At 41.3% G+C, this 17,878-nt stretch overlaps 1 protein-coding gene across 1 annotated transcript in view; it reads right to left on the bottom strand.

Moving 5' to 3' along the window:
- The window catches only part of ITIH2 (inter-alpha-trypsin inhibitor heavy chain 2), a 27,534-nt gene extending 9,656 nt beyond the window's left edge, over positions 1-17,878 (bottom strand). The window contains exons 1-13 of the mRNA XM_074869719.1: positions 17,743-17,878; positions 16,116-16,190; positions 11,502-11,537; positions 10,614-10,786; positions 9,799-9,903; positions 9,324-9,486; positions 7,933-8,040; positions 6,639-6,767; positions 5,869-5,985; positions 4,479-4,647; positions 2,986-3,111; positions 1,925-2,106; positions 637-822 (exon numbers count right to left, since the gene is read on the bottom strand). Of these exons, the coding sequence (XP_074725820.1) occupies positions 637-822; positions 1,925-2,106; positions 2,986-3,111; positions 4,479-4,647; positions 5,869-5,985; positions 6,639-6,767; positions 7,933-8,040; positions 9,324-9,486; positions 9,799-9,903; positions 10,614-10,786; positions 11,502-11,537; positions 16,116-16,190; positions 17,743-17,826 (1,653 nt within the window). The 5' untranslated portion in view covers positions 17,827-17,878. The remainder of the gene's footprint in view (positions 1-636; positions 823-1,924; positions 2,107-2,985; positions 3,112-4,478; positions 4,648-5,868; positions 5,986-6,638; positions 6,768-7,932; positions 8,041-9,323; positions 9,487-9,798; positions 9,904-10,613; positions 10,787-11,501; positions 11,538-16,115; positions 16,191-17,742) is intronic.

The raw sequence follows: 17,878 nt of genomic DNA, 5'->3' as shown, positions 1-17,878 counted from the left end.
GAACCAAATTCTACATTCTCCCACAGGCCCTTGGACTGCACTGGGTTTTGGCAGGAAAGAATATTCAACATGCTTGATTTTTTCCAGCAAATAACAAATGGCAGCTCCTAAGCTCTGTAAGAGTGTGGATGTTTCAGTTCCTCCTCAGAAAGAAGGATCTAGATGTAGTATTCCCACCCCATCCCACTCCACCTGGAAGAGCAGCCCTGAAACATGGGCAAAGCCTCATCACACATGCCACAAGGCAAAGCATAAAAGGACAGTGCTAGGAGTTGACACACTGTAGACCCACCAAGTTTGAACTTCCCAATAGTGGGAGGTTCAGCCATGAAAGGCATGGAAGAGGACTCCATAGTCTTAGTCTGGTTTGCAGTTGAATTTTGTATGGTACATTTATTAGAAGGAAGTTCCTCTGGCAGGCTGCAGGATGCAGGTAGTGACTATTTGTGGCTGTACTTGAAGCTGTTGTGAAACATTGTTGGACGAACCCCCTGTGAGCTTCCCCACGCTCCCACCCGAACCCAAGCAGATAAAACACTCCACTGGCAATGACCTCCAGCAAGGAGACTGCACACACGAGTGAATGAAGCAGCCCAAACCCCCAGGAGCAGGTATGCCGAGGAGACCCTCACTCACTGCTGTCGCTGTGACAACGCTTTCCAAGTGCTGCAGGTTTTCTGTGTCAACTTTCCCAGCTACTACTATCTCTGAGCCACCAAAGTAGTTGTGGAAGCTGCTCTGGGTGACGTCTGACACTGACTCCTGGGGGTAGTTGAACTGAATCTTCTTCAAAAGTGGGGTGGAGACCTGGTTGTAGAAATTCTGAGATGGAAGGAGACAGAGAAGTGAGTCTGTTGTACGTGAAGCAACCTTCCCACATGCACCAATCTTACTGAAAGGACAGCAGGTGACAAAACCCAGAGCCCTAAAGGACAAGTGGGACTTTCTTTGTCCCAGAGAGCGTGGACTTTTTTATACTTAGACCTTAGTACACTTGCAAGGGCGTATAGCAAGACAATTTGGTCCAAGTCCAAGGATGCTCAGAAGCCCATGGGCTGTGTTCCTAGGCCTAAAAAGCTTGAGCACAGGTGCATATGAGCCTGAATCTATTATCAGGTTGGTCAGCTCTTGGCTACTGTGTAAAACAGACAACTGCTTCCCACCTAATTCTTGCCAAAAACTAGACCTACCTCTCACTTGCATTCGCTTCTGTGCTGTAGACTGACCCTGTTGTACCTGGCTGATGTGAACAGAGATGTGTCCACAGCTGGGTTTAGGACCAGAGAAGGAAAACAGGTACCCCTATAGTGCTATGGATGGAGGCTCTCTCATACTGAGGGACTGTGCTCTCAGAGCTGCTTTCTTTGGCAGAACACCAGGTAGTGTGTCCTGGCACACCTGCGTGTGTCCTATCACGCCTGTGTTGGGAAAGAAGTATGAGAAGCCTGCACAGGTGATGAAACCAGTGAATAGAAACAGAATAAGGATGTAAGAGTTTTTTCATCAGCAATTGCTGCTTACAGAGGTGGAGCCAGAGCCTCCTAGAATTGAACATTTTCTTATACTGTCACAGTTAACATTTAGCATTTATACCTGTGCCTTTTGTTAGTGCTGAAGTGGCCTGAGGTAAAATCCAGGCCTTAATTTTAATTTAGAAAATATTTTTTTATGGTTAGGACTGTTTTATAGAATATTAATCCAACACAGAGCAGTAAAATATGTATTATAGATGCTACAAAATTATAACTAGGAGCACTTAAGCTAATACATGACTGTCTTCTCACAGGACTCTCCAGAAGAAATGATGCTTTTTGCGACCCCTGCTATAAACCTACAGTAACTCTACTCTTGCTGGTAGAGTTACCCAGCTCCACAGCTGTAAACTGAATTGGATAGTTTCAGCAGCAATGGGCCAGAAACACACCTTCATTTGGGCAGAAGTCTCCTGATTTCCAAAAATCCTCTGGGCCATGCCACGGTTGTCAGTCGCGATTCTCTGCAGGAAATCGTAATCTACATCAAACCCAATCCCGAGGCAGAAGAGAGAGAATTCGTCCTTTATGCTCTGCTTCACATTCTTCTGGATCGTCGTCAGCTTTAGCTCACCTTGGAGACACACAAAGGGTCACATCCATCTGAGCAATGGAGGAAGTCTCCATCAAGGTAAGTGCATTCATGCTCTTCCAGTGTCTCTGGTTCTCGCTTAATATAAGGGAAATCTAGACAGCTAGCTCAGATGCCAAATCTCCATTTTGCAGTGCCTACTGTGACATTTGAGCTTCTTCTGGATGGAGATTAACAAATTGTTTCCACTGAAGAAGACTCCTTTGAACTCTTTTTTTGGTATCTGATGGGTATCTTTTGTATATCTAGGGCTCTTATTAACTTCCTGGGGAGTTTGTAACTGCAACACATCTAGACTTCTCCCAGAATTACTGCTTCAACCTCTCTGCAGACTAAGACATCTCCATAAAGACTTTACTTTGTTTATTGTACTTAAGATGTTCTCTGCCACCATTGGGACTGACTTTTTTTTCAGACTTGTTTTTAATGGCAGCCTCTTCTGGGATGGCATCTTGCAGTAAGCGATTCTTTTTGACCTGTACCAAACCCAATCCAAATTAATTTGCTTTCCACATTATTTTCCTGATTTTGATGTTACACTTGGGACTGCATAGATCTGTGTGGGCCAAGGTCATTGGAAGAGGAAATTTTTTTTCTAAGGTTGTGATTACCTCTCCTACAGAATTTATGCATCTCTGTAATTGCAAGAAGCAAATAATTTACATAAAACAATCTGCTCATCTTTTGAAAGCTTCTGTGCAAAGCCCCGTGGCACCTACAGCACTTGGCAAAAGAGCAGCACAGCCATTGGAAGAAAAGGGAACAGAATTTTTAATCTTACTGTCAAAATGTCTACATGTTGAACACTTTTCTCAGACTAATCCCACTGGCCTTTCTTCTCCCCTAAAGCAGGGTACTCACCTACTGTCGGGTCTCCGTCAGACACCAATACAATCATAGAGACTGAGTTAGGGTCCAACATGCCTAAGTTTTGGGCTTCATTCAGGATGAATGTGGCCCGGAGAAGAGCTTCATTGATATTTGTGCCTGTCAAAGACACAATGAAGAAAACAAGTCTGATTCTTGTTGAGTCTCTTGTTGAACCCAGATTAGCTCTGAGATTCTAGTGGAATTAATGAGCATAGACAAGACCTGAGATCAAAGCAGCAAAACCTCTCCTCTGTGGTGCTTACATTACATCTGCTTGCACTCTGGTTCACTTTTTCATCCCAGCCTGTCATCTTCATGTGGCCTCCCCATCCCCCCTCACTAATTCCAGTGGGACTATTTGTGGTGTTGGGAACTATTTTCTGGGGGAAGAAGTAATGGGTTTGCAGGCAGATGATTGAATGAGAATGTGAAGAAACTTCCTTTTCTGGTATCAGTCTGTTCCTTGGACATCTTGATTGGAAAAGAAGAGGTGTATGAGCCTATCTAAAGGTTTGGCTTGTGGCACAGAAAGTACAGAGTAAGAAACTAGTATGAGAGGAACAAGAGTGGAAAGGCTGAGCAGTCAAGAAAAAAAAAAAAATTAGCAGCTCCAGAGACAGGATAATAAAGTGTTGCATTGCAAACTGGCTTTGCTGGATGGGAGCAGGTCTCCTAGGCTATCTATCAATTCTTTTGGGGTTACAAAATCAGGCTTATGAGGCACTCATATATCTAATATGGTTTCCTATTCCCAACACACTGATGATCTTGGACAAGTCTATAACCTCAGGTTGATTCTACCTTACATGTTGCCAGTGAAATATTCTGGAAATGAAGCCAGCAGCCACAGCACCAGAAGGCTCTGACACTGGGGAGAGCCTCTACACACTATTGGTGTACAAATAACTAAACAACTAAACCAGAACTGCACTTCAGAGAGCAATGGGTTAAAATGATCATGAGCCCCTTCTGTACAAATAGCTCAAACACTAACAAATGAAGCACCCAAAATGCTGTAAGGCTGAAAAAGGCATCTGTCCTTGTTTATCAGACGTGGAATGAAGGCACCAAAAGGATGAAGTTTGCCCAGGGTGTCATTTAGTAGATCACAGTGTAGTCTACAGTATACAGCCAGTGGAGACCCTGGAGTTGGGCTGCTTATGGTCTGCTTTACAAAGGCATGAGACGGCCTTGGTCTTTCAAGGCTATTTGGGATCTGTGAGGCTGGAGATAGAGCCTATAGATCAAAGGCAGCTGTTCTATGGTCTGTGTTCTATCTGTCATAGCTTATTCAGTAGAAGGACATGCCATCCCATCCCCTAACACAATAAACCAGAATCCTTGCTCTCCTTTAGCCCCAGGGCATGCTTTTCCCATCTTGGGAATCAGACTTTTTTTTTAGGAATACTCTGCCAGTCTGAAGGTTGTCTGAGGTTCCTGTGATAGCTAACTTCCATGAGCACCTTGCAATCAAAACCTCATACCCCCATTGGGATGGATTGTCTGGATGTACTTCTTAGCATCTTCAACCTGGGCTGGGGTGGCTGAGACTAGATTATTTCTCCAGCATCGGACATTGTGGTTGAAGTCAATAAGGGAGAACTGATCAGCAGCACGGAGCTCACTCAATATTGCCTTCATGGCCTCGATGGTCTGAGAAGAAGAAATTTAAGAGAAGATGAGTTTATGCTTTCTGTTGCTGTAAACATCTTCTTAAACTGTGACTACAGGCAAACAGATGCCTCTGATGAATAAGAACATGAGCACTGGAATCCAAAATAGCATCTGCTATCCAAATCTCCCCTTTTTTGCACTTCTTGCATAAAGCTGAACCTTTCACCAAAGAAACACAGAAAAAATGTGATTAGCAAGAACAAACCCATGTGACTCAACCCATCCTTTCTTAACTCCTGCTAACACAGAGTGAGGTGAGAGAGAGAAGCAGTTTGTGAGACACTGGGGTTCAGGAGAGAGGAATTGCTCGTATCAGCTCAGGAGACTTAGCTGCCTGTAGTGCTGTCACTTCAGACTGGGTAACATCTGTTTGAAGATGTGTGATTTAAACAAGCGACAATTAACCTGTATCCCAGTTTTGCAGCATTGATTTTCCCAAGGAAGCAATCTGCCAAGACTCAGTATTGTGCTCTGAAGCAAATTCAAATATACCTAGATCATTCCCAGCTGATGTCTGTCTAGCTAGTTCTTAACTTTCAGTGACACAAGACCTACAATCTCCTGAACTCCCCTCTCAGCACTACAAAGTTTTTGCTAATATCTAAGATAAATCTCTCCTGCTGTAAATCCACCTGATTCCATCTTATTCTACCTTGGGTGGGCATGAATGTCAGTTAATGAGTTTTCCTTTTAGAACGATCATTCGCATATTTGGAGGCTGATTATGGCTCTCCAAGTCTTTTCTTTTGCAGACTAAAACATCTTATTTTTTTATATTTTCTGCTCCCGCCCGCCCCGCTCTTCAGTGGGCTGTCAACAACTTGTCCACAACTGTTTGAAAGCAGGGAATTAGTATCCTCACTGACACTTTCCCAGGATTCAGTAGAGGAGATTACAGAAAAGGGGGCCAGAGCCTTTGCAAAATGTTTTGTGATCTGTCAATTAAAATTTTAATTTAGAGTTAAAATCCATATTCTGATTGCATCACCTCTTCCTTACATCATGGAAGGAGCATTACAAATAAAGAGTAAAACCGTGAAGTCACCAAATATTCTTCAACTTCGCTAAGACTTTTGATGGAGTAAAATGTAAAGAACTAAGCTGGTAATTCTGAGCCCCAGTCTATTACAGAATTGTATAGCAAGGCACATGGGAAAAGTTAGCAGGAGGTTCATTTTTCAATAGAGGTCAAACACTTACTTGTTTCATTTTCAGTCCCCACATCGAGCCACTGACGTCTATAACAAATAAAATGTTTTTAGGCAGAGGATCAAGATTTTCCGGAGCAAAGAAGTGAATAAAATAGCCATTAAAAATCTGCAAAATAAAATAAAAAAGTCACAGTGAAGTGAGCTATGGTAAAGATGTCAGAAAACTCAAGAGAATAACAGAGCAGAAAATGTTATTCTTCTTTATGGGCCAATTCTAACTTTCAGCTCTGCACTTCTTCGTAGCCTTACACCATCTATACTCCATACTACAGTCTTTACTTTTTATCAAGGAAAGCAGAGCCTGGTTCTCAGACAACTGCCATGGACTAGTATAAGGAGGAATGAAAAATGTTTTAAAAAAGACTGTTCTGTCTGTAATAATTCAACCCCATAACTCTGCTTCATGTTAACATAAAAATAGTGATGTTCTGGTTGTCTCCTTGTGATGTATTGGTACAACATCCAATGACTCTGTCCTCTGATTCAACATTAAATCACCACAGTGCTGCTAGGTATAAAAGACATTGGCTTTAGGACAAGACAGGAATCTGCTCCAGACTATATGTAGGACCACATCTTACTCATAAATTAAACAAATCCATTCTGCCCACTTAGAATCCCTCTGTTCTTTCAGCTGGATACAGAGCTCTTTCTCATCTTTATTCTCCTGAACGATTAAGTTTATTTAGCACAGTTTGCTTAATGACAGCAATTCTTGTATTTACAGATCTCCTGTCCCAGTTAAACAGCAATGCTTACTTCCAATTCTCCACCTGTGGTTTCTCTGTTCACATCATATTGCACCACAAAATTTCCATCTACTGCTGTGGATGAGCACGTGGGGCATTTTCGTTGTTGAGCCATCGTTGGCTTGAAAGAAACATGAGCCTTGAAATGAGAAGTGATCATCAGTCAATCAGATGTCGTGAGAAAGGTGGATCATTGAAATATATTTCACTGAACACTTTTCTTCTTTATTTGTACTCTTGTTTAAGTGGAAAATGGACTTGGTCACTTAAAAAGAAAATCAGCACTAAGGTTTGACTGGATATGCTGATTCTGTAGTAGCAACTGTGACACAAATAAGATGACCTATCTACAGCACCGAATATTTCAAAATAGAGCTGTGCAAACCATTTCTAGCAAGTAATATGTTGGCTTATTTAACATTTTCCTAGTTGAAAGTATCCATAATTTTATCAACATTTTTAATAGCTTTTTAATTGATTTTTTTCCCCAGACAAACGAGAGCTTGTAATTTGACTGTAAATTGAGTACTAGAAATCATTTGCGTTAGTCATGTTATTGGTTATGCAGAATTTATGGCATTATTTCTCTGCTTTGACTGAATAACTTGGAATTTCCAGAGAAGATAAGACATAACATATATAGCCACACAAATACCTCTGAAATAATTTGCTAAACTAGGGATGTGGGTGAATGAGACATAAAAATGAGCGTCAATATCAGGAAACAATATTGCCTGATATATTATTATAGCAGTATAGACAGACTTTTTGGGCCTGATTAACATATCCTGTATTAGATGTCTATGTAAGAGTCAAAAGAGTTGTACCCTCCCAGAGTCACTGCTTGAAGTTTCTTGAGAAAAACTGCTCCACTGTTGGAGGGTTTACTTATACCCAATATCTATGTTGGAGAAAGCTAGGGTAAGAATATTAAGGAAAAGAGCAGTTCTAAAATAAGTCCCTATGCAGATATTCTCAGTTGAAACTGAGATTGTGGAGTTATTCTAGAGCGGTTATTCCACTTGATATTCATCACCTATCCTTTCCACATCCAGCAATCTCAGTTTCAGAATTACAAATGAAAAGCTTTGCACAAAGATGGACAGACTACACACTGTTTCTATACTGCTGTGACTGTAGTATTTGAGCATCTTGTACATACATTTAGGTATCAGTAATGAAGACACTGTATTTTTTTGCCATATTTTTGCATGTTTCCAGTGGGTATGAAAAAATGTCATGACTGCATAGGAACAAATGTGAAAACTGATGTTTTCATGCTATTTCTAGTCTGTGAGTGTTACCTTTTTCTCTCCCTTGGAGATGGTGGTGATTCCATCAAAATGATCTCCGAGGGAATTAGGAACATGCACATAGCGAAGTCCCTGTGGCTCAATAATGCGGACATCCACCTAAAGGCAGGAGGGAGGACATTTAATATAGAGCAGTGCCCGTGTTATACCAGGATCTTATGAACGCTCCACAGGCAAACTCCATCTGGGGGGCGGGTTGCCCTTGAGAATGCTCCAGTAGGGCTAGTCTCATTTGTGGTGGGGATCCATGCAATGGTGAAAATAGACCACGATGCAAAGACAAAAAAAAAAAAAAGGGTCCAAAGAATGGAAAGAATTTGGCAGAAATGTTCATTCCTGCTCTCTCTCTTACCCCCTGGGGCAAGTGGTGGGATAGGAGTCAAGAGTGATACCCTTGTTTACACTGAAAGCATGACAGAAGCATGAAGTGACTCTGCCTTAGTGCTGCTTTGGGTTAGGAGGCCAGGAGGAACACTCAGTGATGAGTCCTCTCCCTCTCTACTCATGCCATTGACAGGACAGAGAGTATTTTTGCTTTTGTTTGGATGGCCAAGGTGATTTGGAAAATAAAGGTTTTATCTTGTCAGCTTGGGATAAAGCCTTTTTCTGGTTGTGTTTGTGGTTAGTAAGACTACTAGGAGGCAGGACACAGCGTCCCTTTCAGTAGGACTAACTCAGGCCTTTGGACAGCTTGAAGCAGGTCACAGCCTGTACCACGGAAACACAAGCAGCAAAATTTCATATACACCTTGTGCTGAAGCCATGGAAAGCTGAAGAAGACATTTATGAAACAGGAACATAAGAATGGCCAGGTGGAAATGTCCAGCTATCCCTGTATCTTGTGACTGTTGATGGATGACAGAGGACACCTTTGGATGAGTGTAAGAAAGAGGGTAAGAATAAGACAGATCATCTTCTGGCAGACAGTTGTGGAGGGACTGTCAATCAGAGAACATCTGCTCTCACAGGACACTATCTCATGAAGTTGGGGTTATTGTGAAAAGCACTGTTCCAACTAAATAGCAAGTATTGTTTGTTTTCCTTCAGTCAAGGCAAGTTTACACAAGGGTATATATAGGCCAAAGCTTGTTTGCCCAAGTGGGTCTGACGTGAGTCAGTCACGATTCAGGAGGTGCCCAACTGTGTTAGTACAAGAGGAGGCAGGACACATTTGCTCCTCACTCATGTAGCTACATAGCTCCTCATTTAATGTGTTTCATGCTGGTCTACACAGTGACCTCGAGGCTATTTGTACAAAGCCCATATGAAAGGAAGGAGCTGCAGATGAAGGGTTCTGCTGTGGGACTTGTAGGAACCTTGACTGCTTTCTCAGTGAGGATTCACCTGTGGGGTGCTGCCTACAGACACCAGCTCTACTTTACCTCCATGTGCTTTGCCAAGCGTCCTGGCTTCACTGAGATGATGTGCTCATAAGAGCTCAGTTTCCTCCGAATCATTTCATGGTAGTGAAGTTCGAACTGGATCCTCGTCCCTGGGGGCACATTCACTTCGGTTTGGAAGTTTTCCATATCCAAGGCATTGCTCCTGAAAAGTCAGCTGTGGGGTTATTTTGAGAAAATACAAGGAGAAAGAGAGCTTCTTTGCATTTGCTGGGTCTGGTTCTAACTGTAGCCTATATCAGGGAACAGCAGTTTTCTGTTAGCACAGTATGTTTTGTCAAGCTGAAAGCAGAAACACAAATTTAGTCCTTGATAATTAAATATCAGAGTTGCTGTAAGTAAGCAACACATTTTCCTTCCCAGGGTTCCTCCCTCATCTATCTCCTCCTGGGATGGGTCTCTTCAGTTCTCCTATGAATACGTTCAGCACAACACCCACATGCCAAAGTCTTTATACCTTACTATTCCAGCAGCTTTGCCTTTGGCTTTTGCTTGAGAGTACATTTTTCTGGCTTCAGATTTTTCCCGAATTTTGCTGGTAAATGTTATACCATTGACATCCCTAGGAGAGAGAATCACAGTCAGTTTGCAAAAGAAACAACTTTACAATTGACGACTGTTTCTTCGCTTTAGAAAAACATCAGTGAAATCTAAGCTGGTGGGAAATGAAATAATAAGGCTCTTGTTTAACCCCAAAGTAATGAAGTTTGGTTTCCACTAGATCTGTATCTTTTTCCCTACCTGCTTTTTTATTTCAAGTAGCCATCACTCTTGTACTCTGAGGAGGATCTGCTCTTCCTTACCTCCTTCACCCTTTCCCTGTTCTTTGGGCAGGGCAGGCAGTTACTGATGTCATGGCTGTTTTGGAACACGGATCAGGACATGTCTCCTGACCAGCAAGCTGGCTGCTGCCTCTCTGAATGAATACTTAGTTTCTTTCTGTTCAGTGAGGGCTCTAATGTGGGTCTCTCTCCTTCGATCTGGTGCCAGCATGCACCAGACAGGTAGGAGCTTAACCTATTCCAGACTTCTGTCCTTTTGTCAAATTTTGTTGATGTTGGCCAATGGCCCAATAATTACTGGAGAGGAAGAGATGGACAGACAGACATTATGATGACATGAGCCTTTTTTCCTCGAGAAAGCCTGCTAAAATGACACTGAACCTGGAAAATAATGAGATGTTTTGCTTTTACAAATAATTCCCTCCCACCACATTCTGCCACCACACTGAACACTGCCAGAGCACAAGGCTGATAAATGCCCACTACTTACATGGTAAAGTTGTCAATAAAAGCTCCTTTGGGGACTTGTACATCAAACACTATGTGCTGGGACCGTTTTGCATTATTCACCATTTTGGCTTGGATCATTGTGTTGGCCAACCGTGACGTTATAGTGGATTGAACTTTGTAGCTGTAAAGACCTATCTTGTCATCGTCCTCCACCTGTAATTGACACAATTACTCTGTAAATTTAGGACACATCTGTAAAATGTGCCCTAGAGTGCAGTATCAACCCCTTTTATAGTCTCAGTGCCTTTTTTTCAACTTACAATATGGCAGCTAGATGGGACATAAACTGAAGTTCAGGACACCTCCATATTTTACCCAGCAATATGGCAGGATACTCATGTGAATATAGTTCATTATAACATTTAAGCTGAAAGAGGGAATTTATTAAGCTGGAATGTTTTCCTTGCTTTTGACCATGCAGTCAGTCCTTGAAACGACTCTATTGGTTCAATTCAGCATAGAAGGGTGCACAGTAATCCTCAGCATCATTTACTGAGGAGGAGAGAGCTTACATTTTAAATAAAAGTCCTAAATAAAGGAGACCTACAGCATTGGTACCGACATTGTCTTGTAAATGGTTAAACCATGGCAGTGGGAGAACAGTATTAAACTGGTATATTAAGATATTGTCTTCGTCTAATCATTTTTGATGATTATTTCTTCATATTTACCATACCCTTCTCCCTCCAAGAGCAGTTGTATAAACAGCGTTGTGCAAACAGTGCTTTGTTTAAAGAAAATAGGTTAATACCCAACCAGCAGTAAAAACAAGGAACTGAACAAACAAAAGGATTGATTTCCAAAAAATGGTTAACTAGAAAATCACTTTGTTCGGTATTATTTTCCACAGAGGAAGAAAAAAACTCACCAGGTCTCCAACATACCCCCAGTCAGATGTGCTTCGCTGGAAGAGAAAAATATGGAGAACGTATTTCAGCAAAGCTAACAACACAGATTGTGGCTGAATCAAGACAGGGATCAGACAGTTAACATCTAAAAGCTGCTTTCCAAGATGATGAAAATTGGTTTGAGTTCTCAGACTTAGTGTGCATATTCCTTTTGTCTTATTTTATGTATTTATACATGGGATGATCTCTCTTCCCCTGTTTTTTATTTTTTATAGAAAACATTCTCTTCTAGAACAAAAATATATTTCCTGAAAGCAAAACAGGCTGACAAGAAGTCATACTCAGAAACTCTAGCTTTTAACAGAAAAAATCTCTTTTTATTTTTCTAGGAAAAGTGGAAAACCTCAAAACCCAGACCATTTTATCTCATTCTGTTTTCACTTACATTATAGAATACATGTTTATATTATTGTATTATATGCAATATGTATGTATAAAACCCCCTATGTGTCATTGATATTACATTTATATACTTGCATATATGTAAAGGTAGTTATGTATGCACTGCTTAGAAGAGCTGAAACTGCTCATTAATGGTTGATTTTTTTTTCCCCTGCCCTATGAATATTTCCATTTTAAAATTTCTATGAAGAGTTGGTGACATCTTGTGGCCATTTGAATCATTCTGTTTAATTCCCTAAAACTTAAACTTGCATAAGTAATCCTCGATGGGACTTGGCTCACCTAGTTCTAGGGGGAGGCAATTGTTTAATGTAGATATCTACTTTGGTGTTATCATCACAAATAGGCAAGCTCAGCTCTTCACAGCCAGTGGTGTGATCCCTTTCATCTGAAAACAGATACACTCATTTGGTTGAAAGAATTCTTTTAATTATAAAAATGTACCAAAACATACCAATCTCATCTCAGGTTTCAGTAGCACTTGAATCCAAGAGGACCCAAAACCACAGAAGATGCTCACAAAAACTTAATTAGCCAGATGGTGCATATAAGGCCTGTTATACAGTTACTAAGTTCATTTGAAGATAATTAGTATATTGTTAGTAGGAAAATCTTGGGCTGCCTAAGAGCTGATACATGTCATAGAAAGATAATTTTAAGGATCCTTTAAAGCCAGACAGGGAGACTGCAGGGTTTCCACCTGGCTGAGAACAAATGTAGGTTTTTATTTACTACTTTTATTTACCGGGCTCCACCTGAAGCATTCAGCCTGGGATTTCAGATCTGAAAGTTTATGGTGCTCTAGAGACACTCTGCAAAGCCTGATGGACTGATCCTTGCTCAGTCCACCCTGACACCCCACAGATATCACTGTACAGTGAACTGGACCCTTCACATCTGATAAAGAATGACTGTTGTCCCCACACATACCCTTGGCACAGGAAATACCATCAGTATGAATACAAATTAAGACTAAACCAACATTAACTGAAACAAATTTAATTTTGAAAAGATGAAGACCAAAGCCTTGGCACAGAGGCGATTTGTTTTGTTGTGATACTTGTCCAGTTCTTGGAAGAGCTTAGGGTTCCTGACTCACTTTACAAATGGTGTAAAGTTTTCAAGATGCCCAGATTTCCTTCCTGTTTGTTTTTGTGAGGGTGGAGGAGAAGAGAGAGGCACTGATGGAGATGTGAGCTTATCACTTGTACATGTAATGACTCCCACTGCTGTTGTTAGAGATCAGACATAGGGCGGGCCAACCGTCCCCCCAGGATGTCAAAGGTTGCAGAGGGCAGCCACTCCAACGGGTCAGGAGGACAGAGCTGTAGATAACTATACTTCAGGTTTGAGCGCTGGTGTGGTTACTGGGAACATGGGCTTCTGTGGCACGTGAGACTTGTGCTATTTCTGGCATGAGGATTTACGGCTGATCCTTGCCTTTAAACCACATCCAGATCTGCTGATGACCACACTGCCTAGAAACAGTATCTTGTGCAATTATCTAACGTGTGGCTAATTGCTGATTAGGGTGGAGACAAGCACCTCAGGAACTGTTTTAAGAATCTGGTCTTGATAGATGCTGGGCCCTATCTTCAGGTACTGAGACCCATCTTCTCCTGACATCTGTACAGGCTATGGATATTCAGCCCTCCATAATGACCTTTGTTCAAATCACTGTGCATGAATATTGCAACTATTATGCACTCTACCATCAAGAAAATATTGGGTACTTCAATCTAACTATTATCCAGAGCTGCTGACCCTGATTCCTCCTGTCCTGTCTGTGGAAGAAGAAGCCATGGTGTCTAAGGGTAGTGCAAGTGGTAAAGTATTACAAGAGTTGCAGGTTTTAGGTCATCTATGGGATGCCTAGCTTACCATTGCTTTCAAGTTGCAGTCCCCAGGCCACTTCTCAGGTGTGACTTGGCAAAACAAGGAAAGCAGATTCAGAGCTGTTACACTGCATTTCAAGAAAATTACTTTTCTACTGGGGCATGAAAATTCCTGGGGAAAGTCATAAGAATCTGTAGATTAAGGGAAAATTTGAAAAGCAGATGCCCAGCATGAGAAACTAGAAAGAGGATGAGATCTTCCTGGCATGTCCTCCCTGTTCTTTGACATGCTGTTTCCTCATAGATTCACTTGTTTTCATGTGAGCCATTTCCTAAGCAGTTTTTAACACACTGCAATTTCAGTGCAGTCTCTTTTGGGGATCATGACCCTTACTGTGAGGTGCAAGAAGAGCAACTTCAAACCTAGGTCTTGGCAGACTTTGTCTTCACAATGTTGAAGATGAATTGTGGTCTTTCTGCTTGCATTTATACCCTGGGAGCTGGGGGGACTCTCCAGCCAGCTGATTCCACCCTCTCTCTCCTTCCATATTTCCTTCATGTGCGGGTTCTCATGGAGAGGAAACCAGGCAGGCAGAGCAGTAAGGAATTAGGTATGATCTCACCTGGCTCTGGACAGCCAGAGATCAGGACCAGGACTGAGGGAAGTGCTATAGAACATCCTGCCTCAGAGTCTAGACACAAGCTCCATGATCTGTCTCCAAAACAGAGATAACGGCAGTGCACCATCACACGGAGGCTCACAAGGTTACCCGCATCCCAGCCCATGAGGTGCTCTGCTTATGTGGTCACGAGAACCATTCACATACCTGAGACCCAGTAATTTTAGAATTACTCAGGAGCGAATATTTTTCACCAGAATACCTTATTTGGACCTACAAAACAATTCTTTCTATTTAGAGCTAATCAGTAGGGTCTGCAGAGGAGTTCTGTTGTCTTGTTGCCAATGGGCTAGTGACCTCACTGTAGAAAAACATAGTGCTAAAACAATAATTTGGAAGACAGCCTTCCTCTAGTGATCCACAGTAAGTAACTGTGTGCCTGCTGTTGACCAAGAGCTACTCTCTCAAGATGTTTCACATACTTTAGTTTAATCTCCTTTATTAATATTTTATTGTGATTCAACTAACATAAGGGTAGCTCATCCTATAGCTGAGATGTTAGTTCTACTGGTTTGCAAAGACTCATTTGACAGGCAAAGGATAGGAAAGAATATCTGGGAATATAAGGAATAACTGGTATAATAAAACCACTAGTAAAATTGCCAATTACTGCATGCATATGTCTATATCACTATGTATCCAGAAAGTTGGGGAACAGAGGCAATATAATACGTAAGCATTAATATAGCCATGTTGGAAAGAAATGATGCCCTGAAGAAGTGCAGCTAGAGAGGATTTCTGCTTAGATCACGATTAAATTATTTAAACACTGGTCTGGCAAATGTGAGCTGGCTTGATCCATATTTATGGTAAAATCTTCCATTTTTCTAGCATTGTAATGGGGGCTTTAGGTGTCAGTAAGTTACATTTACACTCTGTGTGAAGCCCCTTTCAAAAAGCCTTAGGATAAAGAAGAATCATGTTTGCCTTCTGTTTTCGCTATATTGAACAAGCTCAAGAAAGGAAGCACCAGAGCTTGGCAGAGGACAAGGTCCACTCTGATCATAATTTCTTTCTTGCAGTGTAATAAAAGTTAATACCTTCAAACAACTGACTTCATGATCATTATTGTTAATTACTACTGTGTAAAACACAAGAAAACTCCCACAATGCTGTTTTAAATGTTTTTGCTTCAGAAGACGACAGACTGTAATAATCTGCAACCCATCAGCATGCTGGAAACAAATTTTCTACCCTGGTCTCAGACTCCACCAGCTCATTACCCATGTGACACGTTGCTGCACTCTTTTGACCTGAGTTAAATATGAATGAATAGACTACCTGCAGGACTGAAAAGTTTCTACCTGCATTACCAGTGTCTGAAGTCCTTTTCCATTTTCTCATAGAAAAGCCTCACCAGTATCAGTGGGGTTTTTCCCACACATTAAGTTAGACAGACAAGTATCTCCATTGTTTAGCATCTGTGTTATGGTCGTTAGAGCGCAGATATGGAACAAAGCCTTGTTGTGCTAGGTACTGCATAAAGGGTAGTAGCAGTTCTTATCCCACCAAGAGATATGGAGGTCTCAATGCATGTAAGGACCTGCTGGTCCCACCTGATTGCACAGTTGCAGCCCTTGACATGGAACAAGCCACCTGGAGAGAGCTCCCAGACATTCTTGATTCCCTTTTTTTGAAGCATTTCTGGGTACTGTACCTGGTACCTGCCATTCCTCATCCTGGAGCTTGAAGGAACTCCATCGATTTCTAGGTCAATCAGGTTCTCCACTTCCTAGAGAAGAAAGAAGAAAGAAAGAGGTGTTGTTGCTGCCTTACTGTTTGATTTATCACTTGATTTATTATTGATTAGCACTCTAATAGAGTTCCAAAGGGAATTTACCTCCCCTTGGTGCAAATAGGGAGCAGAGGCACAAACAATCTCAGACCAAAATGTGGCATCTCCACACATTCAGTTTCCCTCTGAGGCCAACTAGCTCTATATACTCTTATAAGATCATGACCTTTGCCATCATTTTACAACCTTTCCTTCTGAAAAAGGGAGTAATATTTAACACATTGAAATGACCATAAAGAGCAAGAGGCAGATTATCATCAGGATGGGTCTAGCCATGGTAACTACAGTACTTCAGATACTGATCTCACTTAAACCAACAAGTTCAGAGAATTTCTGCTCAAACCAGTCGAAATTGTCTCTGATTTTATACTAATATACCTGAGAACTAAGTTTGTCCCATTGACAGCAAAGGCACGTCAGGTCTTTTCCAAGTGCAAAGCTGCACTGATTCAATTAGTAGCGTGGTTTTTACACCACAGCAATGCTCTTAACTAAATTTTGTTAGAAGTTTAATTTATGGCAAGTATATGAGTTGCGCTCCAGTTTATATGATAGCATACACACAAAGGTTTGCACAAAATTAAATTATTTAAGCACTTTGATGTTAAACTGATATGACAACTATGGTTAGAAAGGACCACAGGTTTGGAATATTTTTCCTGGGAATTTCAAACTCAGTATAAAAATCTCACTGTGTCATGAAAAGTGCTGTAAGAAGAAAAAGAGGATATTCCTGCTCACAAATTCTTTTTGTTAGTACTACAAAGTAAAAGAAAGCTTCACACCATCCCTGCTGACTTCACAGAAATATTGCAATATGGCAATGTGGAAATGGGTGTAGACACCCAAATCTAAGTTCACCTGAGTCCGGGGGTTTAAATTCAGACTCAGCTTCAGAGTCAAATCTATAACTATGCTCTTCATCGTTGTATTATCCTAATTACAAGCTCTTCTATAAATTATCTCATTCCTCTGTTAAGGAATCTTAGCAGTCAACAGGATCTTAACTCCATATTTGAACTCCTGTTAACAAAACCCTGAGTCCATATGAAGCTTTGCTGAAGTTCATAGTGGTCTGTACAGGAGGCCCCATCCACAAAGATATCTAGCTGCTCTGTTTCTGCTTATTCCAGGGAAACAGGATATAAAATATGCTGAAGGCTTGAGCATAGAAGCCCATTGGAATGTTTAAAGGTAAAATCACCAGAAAAGGCAAAGTTGAGGTAAAAATAAGAATCCTGCTTGAAAAGAAACTTGGAGTTATGCCCATATTATCCCAACTTTAATAATAAAAAAGAAGCACTATGAATGACAGGTGAAAACCAATTATCAGGAGAATCCCATTTACAGCTAAAAGTAGAATAGAATCATAAGATACAAGCAGAGCTATGAAGCAGTGGCCCAGTTCTTCTCCCACTGAAGCCAGCTGCAGCTTCAATATTGACTTCAGCAAGGAAAGGAGACCTAGGCCCTGCCTTGAAATACTCACATCTGGGATTTCGTCGATAACAAGATCAAAGCTTCCTACTCCAGAAATGAGGAACAAAACCAGGAAGCAGATCAGATGCTTCATTTTCTTTCTGCTTGTCTCCTGAGATCAGCCTGCATAGGTACTAGGCACAAGA

The sequence above is a fragment of the Strix uralensis genome, chromosome 5, assembly GCF_047716275.1.
Source record: "Strix uralensis isolate ZFMK-TIS-50842 chromosome 5, bStrUra1, whole genome shotgun sequence".
NCBI lineage: Eukaryota > Metazoa > Chordata > Aves > Strigiformes > Strigidae > Strix > Strix uralensis.
This window is presented reverse-complemented; position numbering and strand designations above follow the sequence as displayed.